Source organism: Saimiri boliviensis, chromosome 2 (assembly GCF_048565385.1).
Source record: "Saimiri boliviensis isolate mSaiBol1 chromosome 2, mSaiBol1.pri, whole genome shotgun sequence".
NCBI classification, from domain to species: Eukaryota; Metazoa; Chordata; class Mammalia; order Primates; family Cebidae; genus Saimiri; species Saimiri boliviensis.
The window spans coordinates 31,206,413-31,227,414 of record NC_133450.1 but is presented as its reverse complement, the minus strand read 5'-3'; the positions used below and the strand labels follow the sequence as shown (position 1 = coordinate 31,227,414).

The window sequence follows — 21,002 nt, the reverse complement described above, 5'->3', positions numbered from 1 at the left end:
CCGAAATGCAGGAATTTAATCTCAATAGCCCAGTGGTCTCATCCAACAGAACTAACTGACTAACCAATACGCCTCGCAATCTGATAGCCGTTCTTTGAATATCATATGCATAAAGTATTTCATTTATCTAAGAGAACATCCACGTGAATGTTTCATCTGCTGTGTACTGCAAGGTATAAACTAAATGAAGGGCTCATTCCTAACATTCCCGTGTTGCTGGTAGAGATGCATAAGAACACAACCCACGTCACGGGGCTAATAACGACAATGGGGGAGTAAAGCTGGGCAGCTCACGGACCAAAGACGGGAGGCCAACTGCTATTTAGGGTTAATGAATGGCAAACAAAACAAAACAAAACAAAACAAAACAAAAACCAAAAGCTATCCAGGTGATTGGCTAGATCACTCAGCTGGAGGCTTGTCAAGACTGAATCTGAATTCAGAATTTCTCCCCAGAACACGCCAATGGCCTTTCTTTTTTTGGTAGAAGAGAAACATATGGAAAAAAACAAATTGTTTCCAAGTCTTAAGTTGTGCCATGTCATAGAGGGATTATCTGTTAACACACATGCCCTCTTTTCCACAAGATCCTAAGACGTTTAGCATGCTTCATGGTATCTTTAGGGCCATGTTAGTTTGGGTGCTGAAGAGGCCTGGCACTCCCCAGTCAATGGAGAAAGTGCTGGGTGAGCTCCTCTTTCCAATGCAAGCTTCATTCCATGTCACTCAGGACTTGGATATACAAAGCAAATCTCTGGGACCCTGTGCTAAGCATCCTGTCATTTGGTGGACGGAAACCACAGACCCTGCTCATTTGATCAGGAAGGCCCAGGTTCTGAGCCAAACGTGACTGAAGTCCACAGCAGGGTGCACCTAGCCTGCAACGCGCATTCATCCAAAATGGAAAACAAGACTCCCTCCGGTGGGCGCAACCCCACAGATGCCCAGCTGGCCAGGCAAAACACAGCCCCGAGTGAGGCTGGCGTCAGCCTCCCTGGGTACCTTTGTCTGGGCGCTCGGTTGAAACTCACCTACCCTCTTGAGAGCTTCGTCAGCTCCAGCCTTGGGCACTGAAGATGGGAAATGGGTTGCTGGTGCCAGAGCAAGCACTGGAGGTCACTGAGGAGAAGGGAGAGAAGGACCAGGCATTCATCTACCTCCTAAGAGAGCATTGAAGTTTAGCTTTTGGATCGCTAAGAGCTAAAACCCTCAGTTGCCCTTGTGCAGTGAAAAACCCACACCACTGTACATGACAGCACTTGTCCAAGGAGCCTCAGATTGAGAAAGAGCTGTAGCACATAGCTGCTTCTCAAAGGCCCCCCGTACCTGGCCTCAGGTCACGTGACTTAGAGCCTGTCTCTGCCTAATCCTGCTCACGGGGAAGCTTCCTCTCACAGTGGCTGTAAACTATGAAAGCCACAGTAGGAGAAATCTAGCTAGTCACTGCGGGTTGCCTTTGCTTCACCTTCCAGCTCCTCTTCAGATTCTTTGGTGGGAAGTCTCAGGGGCTACTGACCAAGGAGAGGAGGGGCCTTCTCTCACTAAAGACCGTTTCCTGTTGCTTGGTGCTGACCAGCCTGCCACTCTCTGCTGTCTTCCTGGTTTTGCAGTTGACAGAGGACAATGGGGGCATGAAGGTGGCCAGAGCTAAAAGGCTCACTCTCCTCCTGCATTTTTTTTTTTTTTTTTTTTTTTTGAGACAGAGTCTCGGTCTCCCAGGCTGGAGTACAGTGGTGTACTCTCGGCTCCCTGCAACCTCTGCCTCCTGGATTCAAGCGATTCTCCTGTCTCAGCCTCCCAAGTCGCTGGGATTACAGGTGTGCGCCACCACGCCTGGCTAATTTTTGTATTTTTAGTAGAGATGGGGTTTCACCATGCTGCCAGGCTGGCCTCAAACTCCTGACCTCAAGTGATCTGCCCGCCTCAGCCTCCCAAAGTGCTGGGATTACAGGCATGAGCCACTGCACCAGGCCCCCTTCTCTCTCTCTGTATGCTTATTCCTTCAGCTTCCACAGAGTCTACCACAGTGGGGAGGGGGCCTCACCACAGAGAGCCTGGCTCTGACATAGAGGACCAGGAGCATGCGTGGAAGGGAGAGGGGGCAGGAGGAAACGGAGCCCTTAGCCAAGCCACGGCGGCAGCTCCCTGTTTGAGATAGTGGCTGAAGCCATCTGGTAAGAACTCCAACCTGGGGGGAGTGAAGCTGGAGAAGTCCTTTGCTCCTCACGTCCAGTTCCACAGAAAAAGCCACAGAGGGTGATGGCACCGACGTTAGGAGCAAATGGCAGCTCCGAGTGAGGCTGGCGTCAGCCTCCCTGGGTACCTTTGTCTGGGCGCTCAGTTGAAACTCACCTACCCTCTTGAGAGCTTCATCGGCTCCAGCCTTGGGCGCTGAAGATGGGAAATGGGGTTGCTGGTGCCAGAGCAAGCACTGGAGGCCACGGAGGAGAGCGAAGAGGAGGACCAGGCGTTCATCCACCTCCTAAGAGAGCATCGAAGTTTAGCTTTGCCAAGTTGCTCCTTGGCATTGCGGCAGCAAGGGCCGGAAGCTGCAGAAGCCTTGGCACGTGATGGGTGGCATCTCTTCGACAGGCTTTCCTGTCCTGCCTGCCAAGGAATGCAGCAGGCAAGTCAGATGGGGAGCGGGAAGCTCAGGGAGCCAGCTGCCACTCAGCCTCGCTCGCCCCCTCCTTCCCTCCCCCTCTTCCTTCCCCTGCCAAAAGCCAAGGAAGAGCTAATGAGAGCCAAGAAGTCAGCAGCTCACCCACACGCCCAGCCCCAGGCAGCTCTGCAGAGAGAAACCCCCAGCTCTAGGCCCAGGTGCTGACCGGAAGTGGAGGGCTTAGGCTCTCGGCAGGGGAGGGGAAGGCAGACAACCAGGGCAATCGGCCGAGCGCTCCTTCCTGCCCCAGGAAGGCGTTATTTTCCCCTCCTCAAGGTTTCAGGGTGAACAGCCGCACACCTCAGTGGAATGAGTTCCCAAACACCTAGACTCAGCAGAGTCCCCAGAGGGCTTTGACCTCAGTTGAAATAATCTTTTCAGGCCTCTGGCAAGGGCCAGCTGACTAAAAATCTTTTCAAGGGGTTCGTTTTTTATTGCGAACAGTCCCTGGACTCCTTTGGGACTACTGGGTCACAAACATTAGTGCCAGCCTCTCCCATCTCAGAGCACCGAGATCCAGCTGCAGTAAAACCCTGGCCCTGGCCGGATCTGGAGGGAGACATCCATCAAAGTGGGAGGGAACGCATGGAAACCTGCCTCATGCAGCCAGTCCAAGTCCTGGGACTCTGAAATACCACAGCAGCCACCCTACGGTGGCTCCTGCTTCCAGCCTCAGCTTGCTAGCTGTGTGACCTCAAGCAAATCACTAACCCTCTCTGAGCCCTGGTTTTCTCCTCTGACATGACTTGGACTGGGTCATCTCATCCCTTCCAGCTAGGAGTATTCTGCAGCTCTGTGCTTCCCTGTGTCCTGAGATTTCCGAGTTATATGGCTCATTCCTTAGAATGGGAGAGGAGCTACCTTCCTGGCCAATTAGTTACCCGATTCGGAAGTGCCTGTCAGCCTATGAGGCTGGGAGATAAATGTGGATAGAGTTGAGTTGGGTGTATTTACAAACCCTGGACATGCACTGGCAGGGGAACTGAGTGCCCCGCAGGCCCCGCTGGGTTGTTGAGGTTCACTCGTATATAATGAGTTGCTGAAGGCCCAGGGACGACTCAGAACAGGATGAGTGCCCCACACCCTGCAGCCTCCCCAGTTCTGCATTCCCCGCCCTTCTGGTCTGGGTGCCCACCTGTGTGTGTGTCAGGTGGGGTCAGCTGGGTAGAAAGGTGGACACCAGGGTGGGCACTGCCACATCACTGCATGCATTATGGGGGCTCAGGGGCCCTATGGGTATGGGAAAGGATGAAATGTGAGCATTTGGGAATCTCAGCACACGCTGCTGCTCACCTGCTACCAAGCTTTCTGGTTCCCTAGCGAACCTTGGGCCAGCTTGTTGCTCTCCTCTTTTAGAGATGGGAAATAAGGGTACAGGAGACAGTGTTATCCTGTTTACAATCAGTCGTGGTGAAATCCATGGTAAGACCAGGTTACAGCTCCTCCATACTTTACTTTTTATCTCCGCTCTGTGTGAAATTAGGAAAAGCATATTTACTGTTATTATTATGTAGCTGGAAAATGAAAATAGAGTATTTTTTTATAAACTATAAAATGTAAAACAACAGACTCAGCAAGGCTGGTGGGCGCAGAGAAGACACAGTGGCAAAGTGGTTCCCCACGGGGTTGACGGGGAAGGGGACACAGGTTGGTTGTCATTTTTGAGACACTGGGCCCTAGACCCTGGCATTTCCCTTGGAAGGAAAAAACCCCAGCTGTTCCTGCTGACAGTTCAACCTGTCCGCCAAAAGCAGCCAAAATGCCCTCCCCACAGAGTGCCCACTTGGAGAAAAACCCCACCCGTGACTCAGCTTCTGGGTAGGTGGGGTGATCAGGGTCTGGTGGGGGCAGCCGCTCCTGGTCTTCCCTCACCAGCCCTCCCTCACCCCCAGCCCAGGCCCTCTCCTGCCTTCCCCAGACCCCAGTGTGCCAAGCAGTCAAGTGAAAATCAAATCCTCTGAGGCAGAAGGACACAGCTGTATGTTTACAGCCACTGATTCAGATCCAAATCGCATACCCAGCCAGTCTCCAGCAAGGCAGGCTGGGGGCAAAGCGTGTGTGCGCCAGGCAGGGATCTATTTCAGGAGGTGATCTGCAGCCCTTCACCATGGTGGTGGCTTCCTCCCACCCCCTCTCAGGAAGGTGCTCTCACTGCACAAGCGGCCGATGGGGTTGTGGGGTCTCGGCCCGCTGCTTGTCACATGTGCAGTCAGACCCTGGTGCCATCCCTGTGCAGTCACATGGGAACTGCGTGGGCTCCCACCTGCCTGGTGAGAAGGTGGGGAGTGTAGGACCCCACACACATACACAGGTTAAACCATGGGAAGGCCAACCACACAGAAGACAGGATGCCCACCTCTGCAAAGAGCAGAGCCTACCTCAGTCCCGTCTGGGGAGCAGCGGCACTGCAGAAGGGGCCAGAAAGAGAGCATCCGATGGCAGGAGCCTGGCAAGGGGACAGCACTGCCACTGTCAAGGTCAAGGAGAGGAGATCCAGCTCTGCCTGTGGTCCAGACTAGAAAGTTCAAAGAGAAGTCAGAGCACTTCAAGTCTAAGGACCTCAAAGGCTAAGAAGTAAGACCTCCATGGAAGTTCCCCTAGAACGAGCTCCTGGTGGAAATCACGGGGGATGCTTTCCCTTTTTAAAATATCGAATGAGTGTCCCTAGTTCGAGTTGAGTTAGGAAAGCATGACATTTTGGAAGGAGGGCACGATATCTGTCCATAGGTAGGAACAGCCTGTAAGCTGTTGCCCTCCGGCTGTGTGGCTACACGGGACACTGCCAGTGGCAGGGAGGGGTGCTTAGAAGAGCTCAGAGCAGTGGGATTTTTAGTTTTGTCACGTTTGCCCAAAGGTGGGTGGGAGAAAGACCCTTGGGTGTTTGCTCAGTGGCTTGCCAATGGGTTGGCAGCGTGGAGTCACCCCAGCAGTGGCAGGGCCCACAGGGCAGTGGTTCCTCCATGCTCCCTAATCATGGTCAAACCACATCAGCTTGAGCAGCAGCACCATGACCACAAATAGGAATGCGCCTCATTAGTGTAATATTTGGTAGATTCTCTCCACACGCCCCATGGCAGTCTGGCTTACTGTAGAAGGGTAACCTTAAAAAATACACGCCCTGCTCCAGAAAAAAACCACATGTGGCCTGTTAGAAGAACAGTAAGGTTGAAAGCAATGTCCACTCCTGCCTCCCTCCCCCTGCTCACCTCCACTTGCCTCCGTTTGCCCCTATGTGGGTGAAGTGAGTATATTCAGCATCTTCATGGCAGGTGAGAGGGTGAATGAATCCATCTATGTCTGCTGGAAAGGCAGTCTCTGGTAGTGGGCCACAGGGTTCAGCCATGGCCCATCCAACATCCTTTTTGATGACCTGGATGAAGAGATAAACCTTCCAACCACATTCCAAGATCCAGACCTCCAAAGCGTGGCTCATTTGGTAGATAATGGAATTATATTTGGAAAGCATTTCCTGCAGCTGGGATGATGGGTCAAAAACAGCCAGATAACATTTTATCAGGTCATAGTTACGGGTTTTTTTTTATTTTGTTTCCCAACCACAGGATAGCGTTTGTAGCCTTTCCTAAAAATCAAGTAAAAAAAAAAAGTTCTTGGGTTGTCATTGACTACAAGCTTAGCGTAAGTAAAAGCAGAATGCAGCTGCTTTCCAAAGGGCAACTTTAGGCTCTACATCAAAAGTGGATGGTCAGAGAAAGGAGAAGTGTTCCATTGCTTTTTGTCAGTCTAAGAAATACTAAGTCTTGGTTCTAAGCCCCCACATTATTGGGAACGTTACCATCTAGAAACAATTCAGAGAGAAGAACTAGAGAGAGAAAGGGACTCTGGAAGCCATGTTGCAAGAGACGGAAGTGAAAACGTCTAGCCCCCAGCAGACATGATGGCCACCGTGAGCTCTCTCTGCATTTGTCTTCGAGAGTGGACACTTCTGGATTGCTCCAGAGAGCGAGGCTGGAACAAATGGTTAGAAAATAAAAAGATAGTAAAAATATTCTAACAATAACAAGATATTCCAACTACGGACTGCATCCCCTCAAATTAGCAACAAGCTCCCTGGCTCGTCATTTAGAAGTTGAATGGCCAAGGATAGTATAGAGTAGGTTTCTACACCAGATCCCAAGATCTTTGTTTTGCAACTGGAATTCTATGCTGCCCCAAATAGCTGTTAAAGGGATCTTACTGCATTTCATTCTGTGGTTTATAAATAAGTCGTGGAAAAGGAGAATGAATTATATGGAGGGAGTTTGCTGAGATCGGAGGAGAGGGATCTGAAAGACTCAGACTAGACTCTGCCTTGAGGGAGAAAAAGCCACACGATGACACACTCAAAGCAAGGGAAACCGTCAGGAAGTGGAATCACTGCCCTTCATATGTCATCCTTGCTTTTTTTTTTTTTTTTTTTTTTTTTTTTTTTTTGGTCATTTGCTGCCATGGCAGCTGAGCTCTGGGCAACAGGGCTTTCTCTCCCGAATGCCTGAAAGGAGGTCAGTGAGTGGAGGACGCAGGTGCCCGCTGGCACAGGGCGCTGGCAACCGCGGTGCAGTGAGCCCCAGCACAGCCAGGGTGGCCATGTGCATGGGGCGTCTTGGCCCCAGGTTGAAGTAAGCTCTTCCTGTCATAGTTCCCATCTGGAAAGGTGTTCTGTTGAAAGCAAAAAGGATCATGAAGTCCATTGCCTTTTACCCAATGCCAGTTGCAGACTCCAGGTAAATGAGTTGACATCAGAAACACCTTAGCCAACCGGGTGGTGGTGGCTCACGCCTGTGATCCAAGCACTTTGAGAGGCCAAGACGGATCACCTGAGGTCAGGAGTTCGAGACCAGCCTGGTCAACATGCTGAAAACCCCATCTCTACTAAAAATACAAAAATTAGCCAGGTGTGGTGGCAGGAACCTGTAATCCCAGGACTTTGGGAGGCCGAGACGGTCAGATCACCTGAGGTCAGGAGTTCGAGACCAGCCTGGCCAACATGCTGAAACCCCATCTCTACTAAATTAAAATGAGCCAGGCATGATGGTGGGTACCTGTAATCCCAGCTACTCAGGAGGCTGAGGCAGGAGAATCACTGGAACCCAGGAGGCGGAGGTTGCAGGGAGCTGAGCTCACACCACTTCATTCCAGCCTTGGCAACAGAGCAAAACTCCATCTCGGACAAAAACAAAAACTACCTCAGGCTGGCCAGGAGCAGGGCATACCCCCAGAGACCTTGGACTGAAGAGAAACTGTCCCCCCATCCCAGCTCCCCTCCTCTGGGGCCCTGCTGGGGGTCCTTGTCCTCAGCCCAGCTCAGGGGAAGGAAAGGGCTCCCATGTCACATTCTTTCCAGCTGTCCTAAGAGCCACCCGATTGCCGATGATACTCCCTCCTCTCTTGGGCTTCACCGGGGCTGCTTTCAACTCATCGTGGGATTGTGTAATTATGGTGATTACAGCTTATGGCTTTTTTCCTCTCTTCATCTTTTGCTTTCAAATTCTTTGAGGCCTCTTATTAAGCATGGCAATCCTGGTAAAGTCAGCAAAGTTTTAATAAGACACTTCTTGCAGCTAAAGAAAGCCCAGTCCGGGTTGATTGCTACTATATTTCCTCATGTATTCCATTAAAACTCTATCAGGCACAGTTGGTGCCTGGGTATAAAAGGTGAGGGAGAAGCAGGGCCGGGGAACAGAGGGCGCCTGTTCTTAGTCACAGAGCTGGAGAACCATTCCACACCATGCCCCTGGCCTTTTCCATGTGCACCAAGTGTCAAGTGCATCTGAGCCCCCATGCCTGATAGGAAAAGACAAACTGTCAGGAGGCAAGGACGGAAAGCCCGGCCTTAACATCATAGCCGATTACACTGGGAAAGGAAGATGGGACATCCAAGACAATACTCAACCCAACCTTGTCATCTGCAGCAAAAGTAGTGGGGGCATTCTGACAGGTGCTCTGCCCTGGTTAATAGTGGAAGGTTCTGAGGCATCCATAATTCTAAATAATTAAAGGAGTCAATCACTAGCCTTTGTGAGTCATCACAATCCTGTGGTTTTACACCTGATGGAGGTTTGCCTGGTAATGATTCAGCTTCAGATCTCATTCTTGGCTAGCCTTGAGTCATAGCTTTCTTGGTGGTGGTGGTGTTTGTTTTTAAGACAGAACCTCGCTCTGTTGCCCAGGCTGGAGGGCAGTGACACAATCTCAGCTCACTGCAACTTCCACCTCCAGGGTTCAAGTGATTCTCCTGCCGCAGCCTCCTGAGTAGCTGGGATTACAGGCCTGCACCACCACACTCAGCTAATTTTTGAATTTTTAGTAGAGACAGTTTCACCGTGTTGGCCAGGCTGGTCTCGAACTCCCGGCTTCAAGTGATCTGTCCACCTTGGCCTCCTAACGTGCTGCATGAGCCACCGTGCCCCGCCCATAGCTTTCTTGAAGAGTTATCAGAGTTGTAGGAGATTATGAGTGTGGGTTGTGTGTGTGAGCAGGTTCATCCAGGTTCCCTTTATTTCTATATTCCCCCAGACTACACAGATAACAGCACAGGGAGGTGCATCTTGCCCAAGCAGGACTGTGTTTCTGAGAGGCCCCTGATTGGCTGCCTGTGGCTGACAGTCCCACACCCACCAAACTGCCTTTTACCCTGCAGGTAGCCAGTTACCAGACTGCCCAGGTGTCAAAAGAGCAAGGAGCTGGACTGCGACTGAGCAGCACCAACCACCTGGAGCTAAATGTCAAAAACCTGGCAGGGACATTTCCTCTAACTGCATTCTCATCCACTACCAAAGATGACCAGCTTGTGTGACCTCCTCAGAACCGCATCCCTTTAGTACCCACCAGAATGCACAGAAATAAGCTAAGTTCGGTCAGACAACCCAACTGAATCCCTTTTCCTCCACCTGATAGAAGTATATGATCCTGGGCAAGTCACTTGCATGCCCAGTGGGTACAACAAAGCCCACTGCATAGGGAAGAGGCTGGCATTAGATGAGGGTGTGATGGCAAGCACCGCCATTTATTGGGAGCTCATAATGTGGTACTGTGTCATGCTGGCTTCACCTGGGATGGACTGTGGTTCTACTCCAACTCTATCCATTAGCCGTGTGAATTGCACAGCTTTTCTAAGCCTCAGTTTCCTCATCCATAAAAGGGAAGTAAGAGTAAATAAGTAGGAATAAAATTCACAATGTGCTTAGCACAGTGTGTACAGTGTGTGTGCTTACTAGGTATAGCTGTTAGAATTATGATGTTGTTTGCAGCCAACTCATACTTAGCTCTGCACTTATTACCTTATTTAATTTCCAACAGTATTCTGCAAGGTAGGCATGATTCTATCTATTTTGTGCTTGAGGGTGGGTATGTGGGTATCTCATATGTGACAGTGTGTGCGAAGTACATTTATTACAGAGACGAGCTGATGGTAACTACTCGATAAATGATAGCTATTATTGTTGGCTTATTTTTAAACTTAACTCAGAGAGGTAGTTTTTCTGCATTTCCTGGAAATTAAGGGACTATGGTGCCCAGCAGGCCAGCTCCTGCTCTGTGGCCAATTTCCTGGAGCCCTAAGCACTTCCCAGGAAGCTGTGGGAACCACGGGGCTTGTCAGCCTTTTGTGACGTGATGGGAGGTGGGGAGGGCCAGCGGGCAAATGGTGCATGTGTTGTGGGGATCTGGCATTTGGCCCCTTACTGAGGTGCAGGACCTGAAGATGCCTCCTACTACCAGACACAGATCAGGAATAGGTCTACCCATGATAAGATGAAACCCACTCCTCCGAATGTAGCCCCCACGTGATAGAAACACTCACCTCTCAGCTGTCTGCTTGCCTGGAGCCACCCTGAGCAATGCAACCTCAACAAAGTCTGGTTGCTCCATCGGTCCGACAAACAGAGGTTTCCATTTTTAAATCACTTGTTCCAAAGCAAGGTAGTGGAGGAATCAGAAGCAGGGGATGCTTTGAAATCCCTTGATAAACCGGACCCCTGGGGTGGGCCTTCCTACTGCCTATAGTTCCGACAGAAGCAGAAGTGGAGAAGCCATTTCCATGGAGGTGAATAAATGGCTTTTTCATGGGAGAGGATTCTGGTTTTATATATGTATTTTAAGGTGAATGCTTTAAGTTTGCAGTATTTATCAGAGTGGCATCTTAGGAGCTGATATAAAACTCTACAGCCAAACAAGCAATTGCCTGTGCACCTTGCATGAGATGCTTCTGCAAGTGCCTGTGGTCTAAACATGCACATGAACGCATACGCGGGTGCATGTGCAGGCTGCCTGATGTCCGCCTCTGGGTTCGGTGTATGGTATGTGTAGAACCATACGCTGCAAACCTGCAAGTGTCTCTGTCGCATGGATTGCATGCCTGCTGCAGCTGTATGTGTGTCTGGGCAGGGGCTCCTCTAAAGCCACAGGTCTTCACAGTTTCAGCTGGATAAGTTATTCTTCACTTCCCTTCCTAAAAACACAATTGCCTAGTGCTGCTGGCGCAGAGTCAGAATGGCCGCTGCATTTCACCCCCGAGGTGGCTTCCTTCCAGCAGTGGGTGAGTGATCCCGGCGTTCGCACGCTCTCTAACCTGTGGGATCCTTCTGCACAGAAGGTGTTCCAAAATCCAAAAGAGATGATCTGTTTGTCCATGGCCTTTGCTCTGCCCACCACTTCCGTCCTCATGCCCTGGTTCCAGGGACAGTTGGCAGCACCCATTTCTTGGTGTCTCCATGTTTGCTGCCGATTTTTTGTACCCATAGTTTTTCTCTCTTAAGAGCTGAGGGGTCCAGAAATGATGCTGAGATGAGTTCCTTGTCCCAGAGGCAATGTGCAAATAATATCCTTAGGTATTGACCCAATAACTCTCTTCTCCTGGTCCACATTCCCTTGCAGAACAGGGAATGCCCGCAATCTTTGAAGATGCTTCTAAATCCAATAGCAGCATCCTTAGGCTTCATTTCCTGGCGAAAGCTGCCATAACTCTTCCTCTGTGGGCCCTTGGCCAAGTCCTGCAGAAAACATAGCAATCTCACATTTCTACACACTACACCATCAGGGGAGAAGGCGGCTGGGAAACAGCCCATCCCCTGTCCCACGGGGACTGATAGCATCTCAGCAACCCGTGAAGAGCCTGTAGGGAAATAAGGTTCCCTGCAGCTTAGAATTCCAATGACCCAAGTTTCTGTCATTTCTTGAAAATGCTTAGTCTGTTCCCTGCTGTACTTTTTCAGGTTAGGAATGCATGTCTGGTAAGTGCCTACTGCATTGCATTCCTGAGCGTGGGGAAGAAAGAGAAATGAGTCAGCCCTCTTTGCATATGCATCCAAATGGTCATGGACATTCACTGGTGCTATGCTTTTGTGAGGGGATGAGGGGTCAGCAATTCTAGGCTCTGCCTTGTCAGCTGGCTAAACCAAGGACCCCAACAAATGTATGTGTTTTGGGTGAATACTTTTGCAAGAGATGATAAGTGTCCCTAGGAGGATGAAGTCAGAGTCCTCATGGGTCCTTGGAAGTATCCCATACTGCCAAGCAAATAACTTTCTGCTTCATCCACAGTACCAAGTAACTAAACTCCAGCTTCACTGTCTCCCGTAGTCATAGTCAAGGGTTACTTGAATTTCCTAGTTGGAAAAAAGTAGCATCAAGTTGTTGCCAATAGCAACACAGCCATGTCCCTGTTCCCTGGAGTCTCTTGGTCTTTGCCTAATTTGGAGTGAACCAGAGCTTAGATCCCAGAGTCCATTTGGGAAGGAGGAAGAGAAGAGGAACAGGTGGGCATTAAGTGGGTCACAGGAAGGCATGCCACTGAGAGGTCTTACAGGCAGAATGCCCCCCTCCATTCTACTCCTGAAGCCACCAAGAATTTCCTGCAGCCTCAGAGTAGAAAGAGCAACAGGACTGTTCAGTCAGCTGAGAGGAGGGAGAGAAGAGAGAGCTGGTGTGAAAAGGGGGCATTTCCACCACACGGGGATACAGGGTAGCAGGGAAAAGGGCAATGCACAAATTGGATGTGAGACCGGGGAGTCTGGGCCTGGCATTCTGCCACTCGTAGGCCTCTGCTGCTGAGTGCTTGTCTCTCCTGGCATCCTTGCCCCGCTCCAGATTTGTCCCTGCACAGCTGGGGGACCATGGAGAAAGGCCCCCCCCATCACTCAGCAAAACTGACAGGCAGAAGTAGGTGATGAGCATGGTGGGGGCAGGATTAGAGATGCCAGGAACACCAGCAGGGAAGGCTTCCCCCACCTAGCTGGGCACCCTGAATTAGGTACTTGACCTAGAATGATTTGAAGTGAGGTTGGTTCTCATTAGAGGGAGGCCATCCTGCCTGCCCCACCTAAGAATGGTGAACATCACACCTGCTTCTGTCCTCCCTGGAGCTTTTGCCATGTGTGTTCCTAGAGGAATCAGCACCAGTAACACAGGGCCACAAACAGAATGCTGGCTTCACCCAGCCTGTCCAGCAGCAACCACCTGAAATCTACATGCACCAAGCCATGGTGACCTGCGCCCCAGCTCAGTGCAGTAACTAAAGCCCCTTTTGCTAGGGTTGCCAGCCAGCAGATGGTACCTCCTTTCTCTCAGAATTCCCAAATGGGATGAGAGGAAGCCCCTTCGCAGGATAGAAACTGCCCGAGATGGGTTCAAGCATGCTCAAGAGTTTAAGTTCTTTCCTCAAGGAAGTTGAGAAAATCAGCCTGCATTGCCTAGCGAGGTTGCCCAGTGTGGGTGGGCACAGGGGGACTCCTTCGTCCCCAGGTGTTTCCATGCCTCCTTCCTTGAGAATGACAGCCACATGCAAAGGAAGAGAGGCATGGGTCATGAAGGCCGACCAGCTCAGCTCTGCCACCGACTAGCTGTGCACTCCCAGGCAAGTGACTCAAGCTCTGTGTGAGTCTGTTTCCTTGCTAATTTAGTGGAGTTTATAGAAATGCCTAACTGGCAAGCATGTTGTGAACATAAGTCCAGGTGTTTATAAAACGCTTTGCATGCTCGACACACAATAGTTGCTCAATGGTCCATCAGCAGGTGGCTGTTAGTAACTGTCCTCACAGCTACATGTGTTCCTAGCGGGGGGACCATTCCCACCATGCCACTGTCAAGGCCTGGGTTATTTGAAGAGCAGGGTACTTGAGAAGGGAGGGTACATGAGCTATCCACACCACTCCATCAAACTGGAAAAAGAAACTCAAAGAGAAAGGCCCATGAGAAATCAGGGGATAGGTGGGTCCTTTTACATTTAATCCAGATAGGATAACTGGCAACTCATCTTTTCTAAATTCAAAAACTTTAAAATTTTTAAAGCACTAGTAGTTGCCAAGTGTATTAGTCCATTTTCACATTGCTATAAAGAAATGCCCAAGACTGGGTAATTTATAAAGAAAAGAGGTTGAACTGACTCACAGTTCCACATGGCTGGGGAGGCCTCAGGAAACGTACAGTCACAGTGGAAAGGGAAGGAGGCACGTCCTCTGTGGCAGCAGGCAAGAGAGAGCGTGTTGTGTATTAACATTTCTAAAACCATCCGATCTCATGAGAACTCACTCCCTATTACGAGAACAGCATGAGGGAAACCACCGCCATGCTCCAGTTACTTCCTACCAGTTCCCATCTTCAACACAGGGGGATTGTAGGGATTACAATTCAAGGTGACGTTTGGGTGCGGACACAGAGCCAAACCATACCACCAATACAGGATAGAGTAAGGCGTCTGAGCCTACCAGTGGTCCCAGTGACATTCTATGGAAATTGTTTTCAGATGACCTACTCCTGGGTAGATCCCATATTCCCCCTGTTTACCAGGCAGAACCTGAGTGTTTATACTACTGTATATAAGACAGGGGCTACTGCAAAAGAAAAAAAAAATCCGTATTTTGATCAAATTTCTTATTTTTTTTTAAACAGGTTCGGTTTTAAGTATCCATGAGTGTACTATATACTAATTCTTCAACCAGTGAACTTCTTTTTTGATTAATTCACTCTTCATCAATCCCTTGGTGTTTATAAAACTGGGGTATTGTTTTATATTTGTGATATAGCTTCCTATTTAAAAAGGGTCAAATAAACAGAACATTTTAAAATCATATAAAATGCCCTTTGGCCCCTGAGAGAGATCAGAAAGCTTGTCAAGGACCTGGGAGTGACACAGATCCCAGGAATCGGTCAGCCACAGGCTCCTGCCCCTCCTCACTGGGGAAGGGCGAGAAAGCCAGGACTGGCCTCCCTTCCTCCCCATGCCACTCTGACCTACCTCTGTTGTGGAGGAGCCATAGCGGGTCCCATAACCCAGTTTTTCCATTTCATTTGCCCCACCTTGTTTCACAGAGTTGAACAGAGTGGGTGATAAGAAATAGAGAATTTTTAAAGTGTTTTCAAATTATTCTATGTTGAGTGTGGATTTTCCCACCACCCCCTGCCAGCGTTTCTGAGACATCCTAGACAGCACTCTCTCCCCCCAGTTTTAGACATCGAGAAAGGAGATGCCATGGAATTCTTTGCACTCCCTTTTTAAAATTATTTCTTTTGCTCTGCTCAGTGGAGAAGGGGCACCAGGGGCAACAACCTTCTGGGAGTCACCCGATGGAGTCAAGTAGGCCTTTCGCTTCTCCCATCCTGCAAACCCAAGCTAGGATCCCCTATCTTTCCACCTGTCTCTTGGGCTCCTGACCCTTGTCATCACCAAGTCTCCCCAGTCCCAGCCCCAAGACCCTAATTCCACACACATACATCCTTTATGAACTTGAGCACCATCTATTCAAAGGTGACCTTCAGGCTCCTTGAGAGAGCGGCTCATCTCTGGGGTCTCCACTTCTTGCCTGCTAAAGTCGCTTGGTGAGCCGTATTCAACAGAACATCATTTTTCATGAGCAAGGATTAAAAATGTCTGTGTGTCACACCCAAGGGGTACGTTTGGGTCAATGGAGGCTAGAAATAGTGTTCCACATAAGTTCTGTTGCAAGTTCGAATTCCCCTAACAGAGGAATCCAGGCTCCTCCTATATTGGAGGGGGAAGCACTGAATTTCTCCAAGGCCAGGGATGGGCCCAGCAACTGAAGAACAGTAAGGAGTGGGAAATTCCAAGGCATAGATGTGATAGCTAGGACTTTTTTTTCCCCTAATCTTTTTTTTTTTTTTTGAGATATAATTATATATAGTAAAATGAACAGATCTGAAGTGTGTGGCTCAGTGAATTTGACAAGTGTATGCACCCGTGTAACCTATACCCCATCACCCTAGAAGGCTCCCTCATGTCCCTTTCCAATCAATTTCATCCTCCTCCCCCAGGGGCAACCATGGTTGATTTCTTTTCCCATAATAGCCTGGATTTTGACTTGGCAGACTTGAGATTTGTAACTTTGGTCTTACTTCATCTGAGCATATCAGCAAAAGAATCTCATCAGAAGCTCAGATGTCTTTACTCTCTTAGCATCGAAAAAGGTCCTCCCTGAGCTACTAATGCTTGGCTCTGCTGTCCCCGATTATGCCCCAATCTGACCCCAGGGCTACTCTCTGAGCCACAGCCCTCCTCCCAGCCAAAGAGTTTAGCATCAGTCTCCCAGGTAAGTAAGTGGCAAAAGCTCTTGGTAACCCAGATAGTGCATGCTTTGTTGATTACATGCATGTGGAAGTGCAATGCACAGAGCCACAGCATGTCAAGCAGCATGTTGATTTTTCTCACTGCACAAAAGGGGGCCATTCCTTTTGTGTGTTTCCTTTCAGAAACAAAGGATTCCATGACCACCTTCTTCCAGGCTTCTAGCCATCGAGATGGCCACGGAGCTGAAATGATTAATCAGAGTGGAGGGTGGGAATTGAATGCGTGGGTGTTAGTGAACCCAGCACTGAGCCCATGGTCCATGAAATTGAAGGATCCCAAATTCTATTGGATTACACTTTGCCAAATGTCTCAAAGGTGAAAAGCACTTTGTCGGTATGCAAGGCTTTGGTGTCTCTGGAATGTACCTTCTGCAGCTCAGTTCTTAATCACTGTATATTTTTTCACTTGGACAAAGGCTGCCTGCTAATAGCATTTTCAACCATCCTCAGCTGCTTTGCTCAGCTACGCCAAGGCCTCGGGCTGAGCTGGCTGCAGTTTCCTGGCACCATGATCCGTTCCCAACTGACCAGCACTGAGGAACATTACATATTCACACCCTGAAAAAAACTGCTTCCTCTGTAACTATGCAAATGCCAGGCACAGGCAGGCAGAATTACCATTCCCCTTCCAAAGTGGTTCCTTCAGGATCATCCAAACTGGAGGCAGGGATGAGAGTAAAGTGGGGGTTGGGGGTAAACGCCCTGGAGTAGGCAGGAGCTCCCCTCTCTCTGGGCAGAGAGAGTTCCTCAGGAGCTTCCTGCAAGCCTATAGGGGCATGCACTTCGGGGCAGCTCATCTCTGAACACAGGTAGCCTCTGCTATCAGATTTCACTTTGATCACTGAAAACTACAGGAGCCTCAGCTCTTCAGAAGGGAGGCAGCTGCTGAGCAAGTGTGATTGCAGTATTTCTTCCCCAAAGCCCCGGGCCAGGCATCTAGCCATGCCTGCATCCTGCATGATTAACCGCCTTCCAGCCTGAGCCTGCCCTCACTCACCCAGGAGGTCGCTGGGTAGCGGGTAGATTGCAGCTGGGCTGAGCTGCTTCTCAAGCAGACCTGAACCCTCATGACCTCCATCTTTAGCAGCAGAGCTGGCATTTGGTAAATGCGCGAAAGCAGGAGTGGGGAGAGGGAGACAAAAATGCCAAGCAGCACCACCTGGGTTGCTGAGAGGTTGGGAACAATCCCAGGGGTGGCCCCTAGGCTGGTCAGCCACATCGTCCCTTCCTGAAGTCCTGGGAAATAAAAGCGATTGGGGGAAGCGGAGGAGCGGGGCATTGACAGGCTGGCCACAGGTCCTTGGAGTCGGAGCTGTGAGGCTGAGCTCCAGGATTTAGGCAGGAAGAGATTAATTAGTGCCTTCAAGTCCGGCCCAACCCATTCTGTAGAACAGGGAAGGGTTGAGGGTAGGGAAGCCTCAGGGCCAAATTCACCTAAAACAAATAGACACATAATCCTCCAGAAAAAGAATCTCTAACCTCCCTCAACCCACAGTCCCCGCTCCAGCCAAAATGACCTTGCTAGTAAGAATGAAGCGGCAGTGAGGGTTTGGGCAACTGGTAAACCTCACCTCCTTTGTCTCTGGGCTTTTAATGTACACACTGGCAACAGACTTATTCAGAAGCTTGAGTGATTTTTTTTCCCCTATTCACCAGCTAAATGAGAGCCCCAAATGCTGTGGATCGCAAACCCAGAACATATATATTTGGATACACAATGTGTGATTTGTAGTCCTGGTGGAGGAGGGATGAGAGGAGGAGGAGGAGGAGGAGGAGCCATTGGCATGTGGTGGTGATCACAGCGACAAGCAGCACCTAAGAGGAGAGAAACCTTCCTTTGTGCCTTTCATGGGGCAGGGATGGGCATGGGTAACAGGGTAGGGGAGGTTTCTAACAGCTCTCACACAAGCAGGCCCCTAGACTCAACAGCCCCGCATTTCCTCAGAGAGGATGCCCCACACCCCATGCTTCCTGCCTTCAGGCCTGTACCAGGAAGGCACCTTCCCAAGTGACAAATGCCTCACACTCTATGTAAGAAAGGGCACTCAAGGAGAGTCACAGCTGGGTGTGTGCCACAGAATCCGGGGCTGGGGGGGAGCCCTTGAAGGTCAGCCTCTGCCTTCTAAGAGCTATTGTTGTACCTAACGTGCTCTGGACAAAGGCATAGCTATTCTGTCTTAGCGGTTTTCAAAGACCGACACCATAACCCTCGCAGATTTTTTTTTTTTTAATCTGATTAAAAACTCCTTAGCAGAGTACAAATGTATCCTGCTGCAGGCCAAGTTTAGTGTAGTTGAAGATTCAGATAAGGTTGCTGATGGGGAGATTATGTGGGTACGTGTGTGTGTTTAAGATGGGGAGAAAAAAATGATAAGTTTGGTCTAGTGAAAATGGGCAGTGAAAGAAATGGGGAAAAAACGGTCAGGGAGAGGTAGGGAAAGGCAGACTTTCTGACAGCTCCTGAGGCAATTTCATTTCTGGACAAACTCCCATGAATTCTCAAAGTCAGGCTGGCCATGGCCCTCCATGGAGATCTAAGCCAGATGCCACATTGTCCTGTATCCAGCAAATCCACAGCCCGTGTTGTTCGTTTATCAGACAGACCCGTTATCCATCAATTCATCAATCAGCAGGTTTATTGAGGACCCTACCAGGCTTCACAAACCTGATCAATTTTTTTAATTACATCTAGCTTACACACAGCCAAGCCCAGTAAACAAGACGAGCCCTCACACCCCACTTAGAAATGAACATGAGGAATCGCTGGCCCTTGCAATCTCACGGCCAAACACTGCAGCCCAGGCTGACGAGCTATCACGTGCCGCCCTTCACAGATGGCAATGGTGTCGCTGACCCGCTGTCAATAATAGGATGAGTCTGGAGTGCTTTCCCAGACACAGTGATCAATCTGCCTGGGCCCAGCCACACTCTCCTCTAGACCCCTGTGCAATGATATGGATTTCTAAAGAGGGTGAGCTGGAGAATAGGCACACACTATGTAAGGACAGTAAGCAAAGCCACTGAGCCTCACTCGCCCCCCTCACCCTCCTCCTGGTGCCCAGTCGCAACTCCCCTCTAGATTGGGGGCTTCTCCGCCACCTCTCCAGGACACATACACAACTGGCCTCTCCGGGCGCCTCTATGGCTGACGCACCCGGCCTCATGATTCAGTTCATTGAGTTTTTGAGAGGATCTCCCACATGGGTTATAGTTGAAGGGCTTGTGGGTTTCCTGGCATAGAGTCATCAAACTCCACCTGTGGGTGCCACAGATGGGAAGCCAAGAACGTAGGCGACAGCCGGAGTGCACTGCCCTGAGACCTACAGTGGCTCCAAGCCCCAGCAAATGCCACTCACTTTCACGGTCCCAGAAGGCATCATCAAGACCTTCACGTCTACCCTGCATTCCAAACAGGACTCTGCCTTCTTAAGACTCATTAATTCATTAGATTCGCATCACCCAGATCCTGAGTCACCCTCTATTTGAGTCAACCCACCCTCCCTGTCCTCAGTACACCCCAGTCTACCTTTTCCTTCCCCACGTGAATAAAATCAAGTTCAGGGCAGCCCACTGGCATTAAAAATTGCTCTACCTGAGGGTTTAAATATCTAATTTTGGTAAGTAAAATTCCCACACCCCCAAAACAGTACCAGCAACACGCCCTCACAAGGGGACCCTGCAGGACTCCCCTACCCTTCCCTGGAGCCCTGGTTTCTCCAGCTGTCCAAAGTTAAGGCTCCCGTATAGCCAGAGATCAGCTATCAAGGCGGTCAGTTGGGCTGGTCGGTTGTGTGGCCTCCGTGGCTCAGGCAACAATTAATTCACCTGTCCGGCTCTCTGTCTCTGTCCCCATCTGTGTGTGTGCGCCTGTGCGTGCCTCTCTGTCGGCTGTCTCTCTGCAGGGAAAGTCGCTGGCGGGCAAGCGCCTCACGGGCCTGATGCAGTCCTCCTGACCGTCCCCAGCGCAGGTCCAGGGCCCGGGCCCGCGGACCCCACGGGCAGCCGGCGGCGCTCCACCTCCGCGGACAGAGTTTCCTTACGGGGAGATTTGGTCACTGTGAAGGAGAAAGAGTGAGGGCCATGACGGGCGACGGTGGGGAGACCCGGTGGGTGAACGGGGAGGCCAGAAGGAAAAAGTCCACAGAGCCCGGCCCGGCGGCAGCGCCTGTCGACAGCCCTCTCTTCCTTGTACAGTTGTATTCCAACACTCCACCCGCTAAGAGGCCCTGATCCCAGCACATTCAGGGCAGAACACGTCACAGGGTTCCTGTCGCAACTACCGCTGAGATTATATCATTATCCTCACTCCCCCGCTGTCCGGGGGCGCTCACACCTTCTGGCAAGTTCAAGAGGGATGAGTGGACCGAGAGCACATCCAGTATTATGCATCACCTCCCTGGCACCTCCCATAGTCAGTCACCACGTCTGTAGAGCCACCCGGGTGTCACCGCCAGCACCACGCACCGCTTTCACGTAGAATGTCCACATCGCGTCTTCAGCAAGAAAGCAACCTCATGGACTGCTGTACCTCCGGTTCTTCCCACCCTCTGAGGTCAGCGTTGGGAGAGGTCCCCACCAGCCTGGTGGCTGCCCTTGGGTCCCATCAGAGGTCTCAAGGGTCCAGTGTTCGAGGAAGCACTGGTGTCGATGACAGAGCTTGTCGTTTCACAGCTGCAGGGATTCTGCTGACCATCTTTTTAAAAATTATTTCATAGTTTATTCTGGTTTTGCCCCCTTGTCCCTTGGTTTATTCCCTCATGTTTTA

The 21,002-nt window shown here is 50.4% G+C and overlaps 1 protein-coding gene and 1 long non-coding RNA gene across 5 annotated transcripts in view; one reads left to right on the top strand and one right to left on the bottom strand.

The window, feature by feature from the left end:
- LOC141583508 (uncharacterized) overlaps positions 1-2,618 on the bottom strand; it is a 32,554-nt gene extending 29,936 nt beyond the window's left edge. Inside the window, exons 1-2 of one of the 2 annotated variants that reach the window (XR_012516139.1) lie at positions 2,353-2,618; positions 1,032-1,119 (exon numbers count right to left, since the gene is read on the bottom strand). This is a non-coding gene — a long non-coding RNA (uncharacterized LOC141583508). The remainder of the gene's footprint in view (positions 1-1,031; positions 1,120-2,352) is intronic. The other variant, XR_012516140.1, reaches the window with a different exon arrangement.
- Positions 1-20,397, top strand: part of RGS6 (regulator of G protein signaling 6) — a 634,950-nt gene extending 614,553 nt beyond the window's left edge. For 2 of the 3 annotated variants that reach the window (XM_074393036.1, XM_074393035.1), the window contains one exon: positions 20,140-20,262. In XM_074393036.1, coding sequence (XP_074249137.1) covers positions 20,140-20,190 — 51 coding nt within the window. In that variant the 3' untranslated portion in view covers positions 20,191-20,262. Of the gene's footprint in view, positions 1-11,128; positions 11,196-20,139 lie in introns of all 3 variants that reach the window. The other variant, XM_039469182.2, reaches the window with a different exon arrangement.
- The last annotated feature ends 605 nt before the right edge of the window (positions 20,398-21,002 follow it).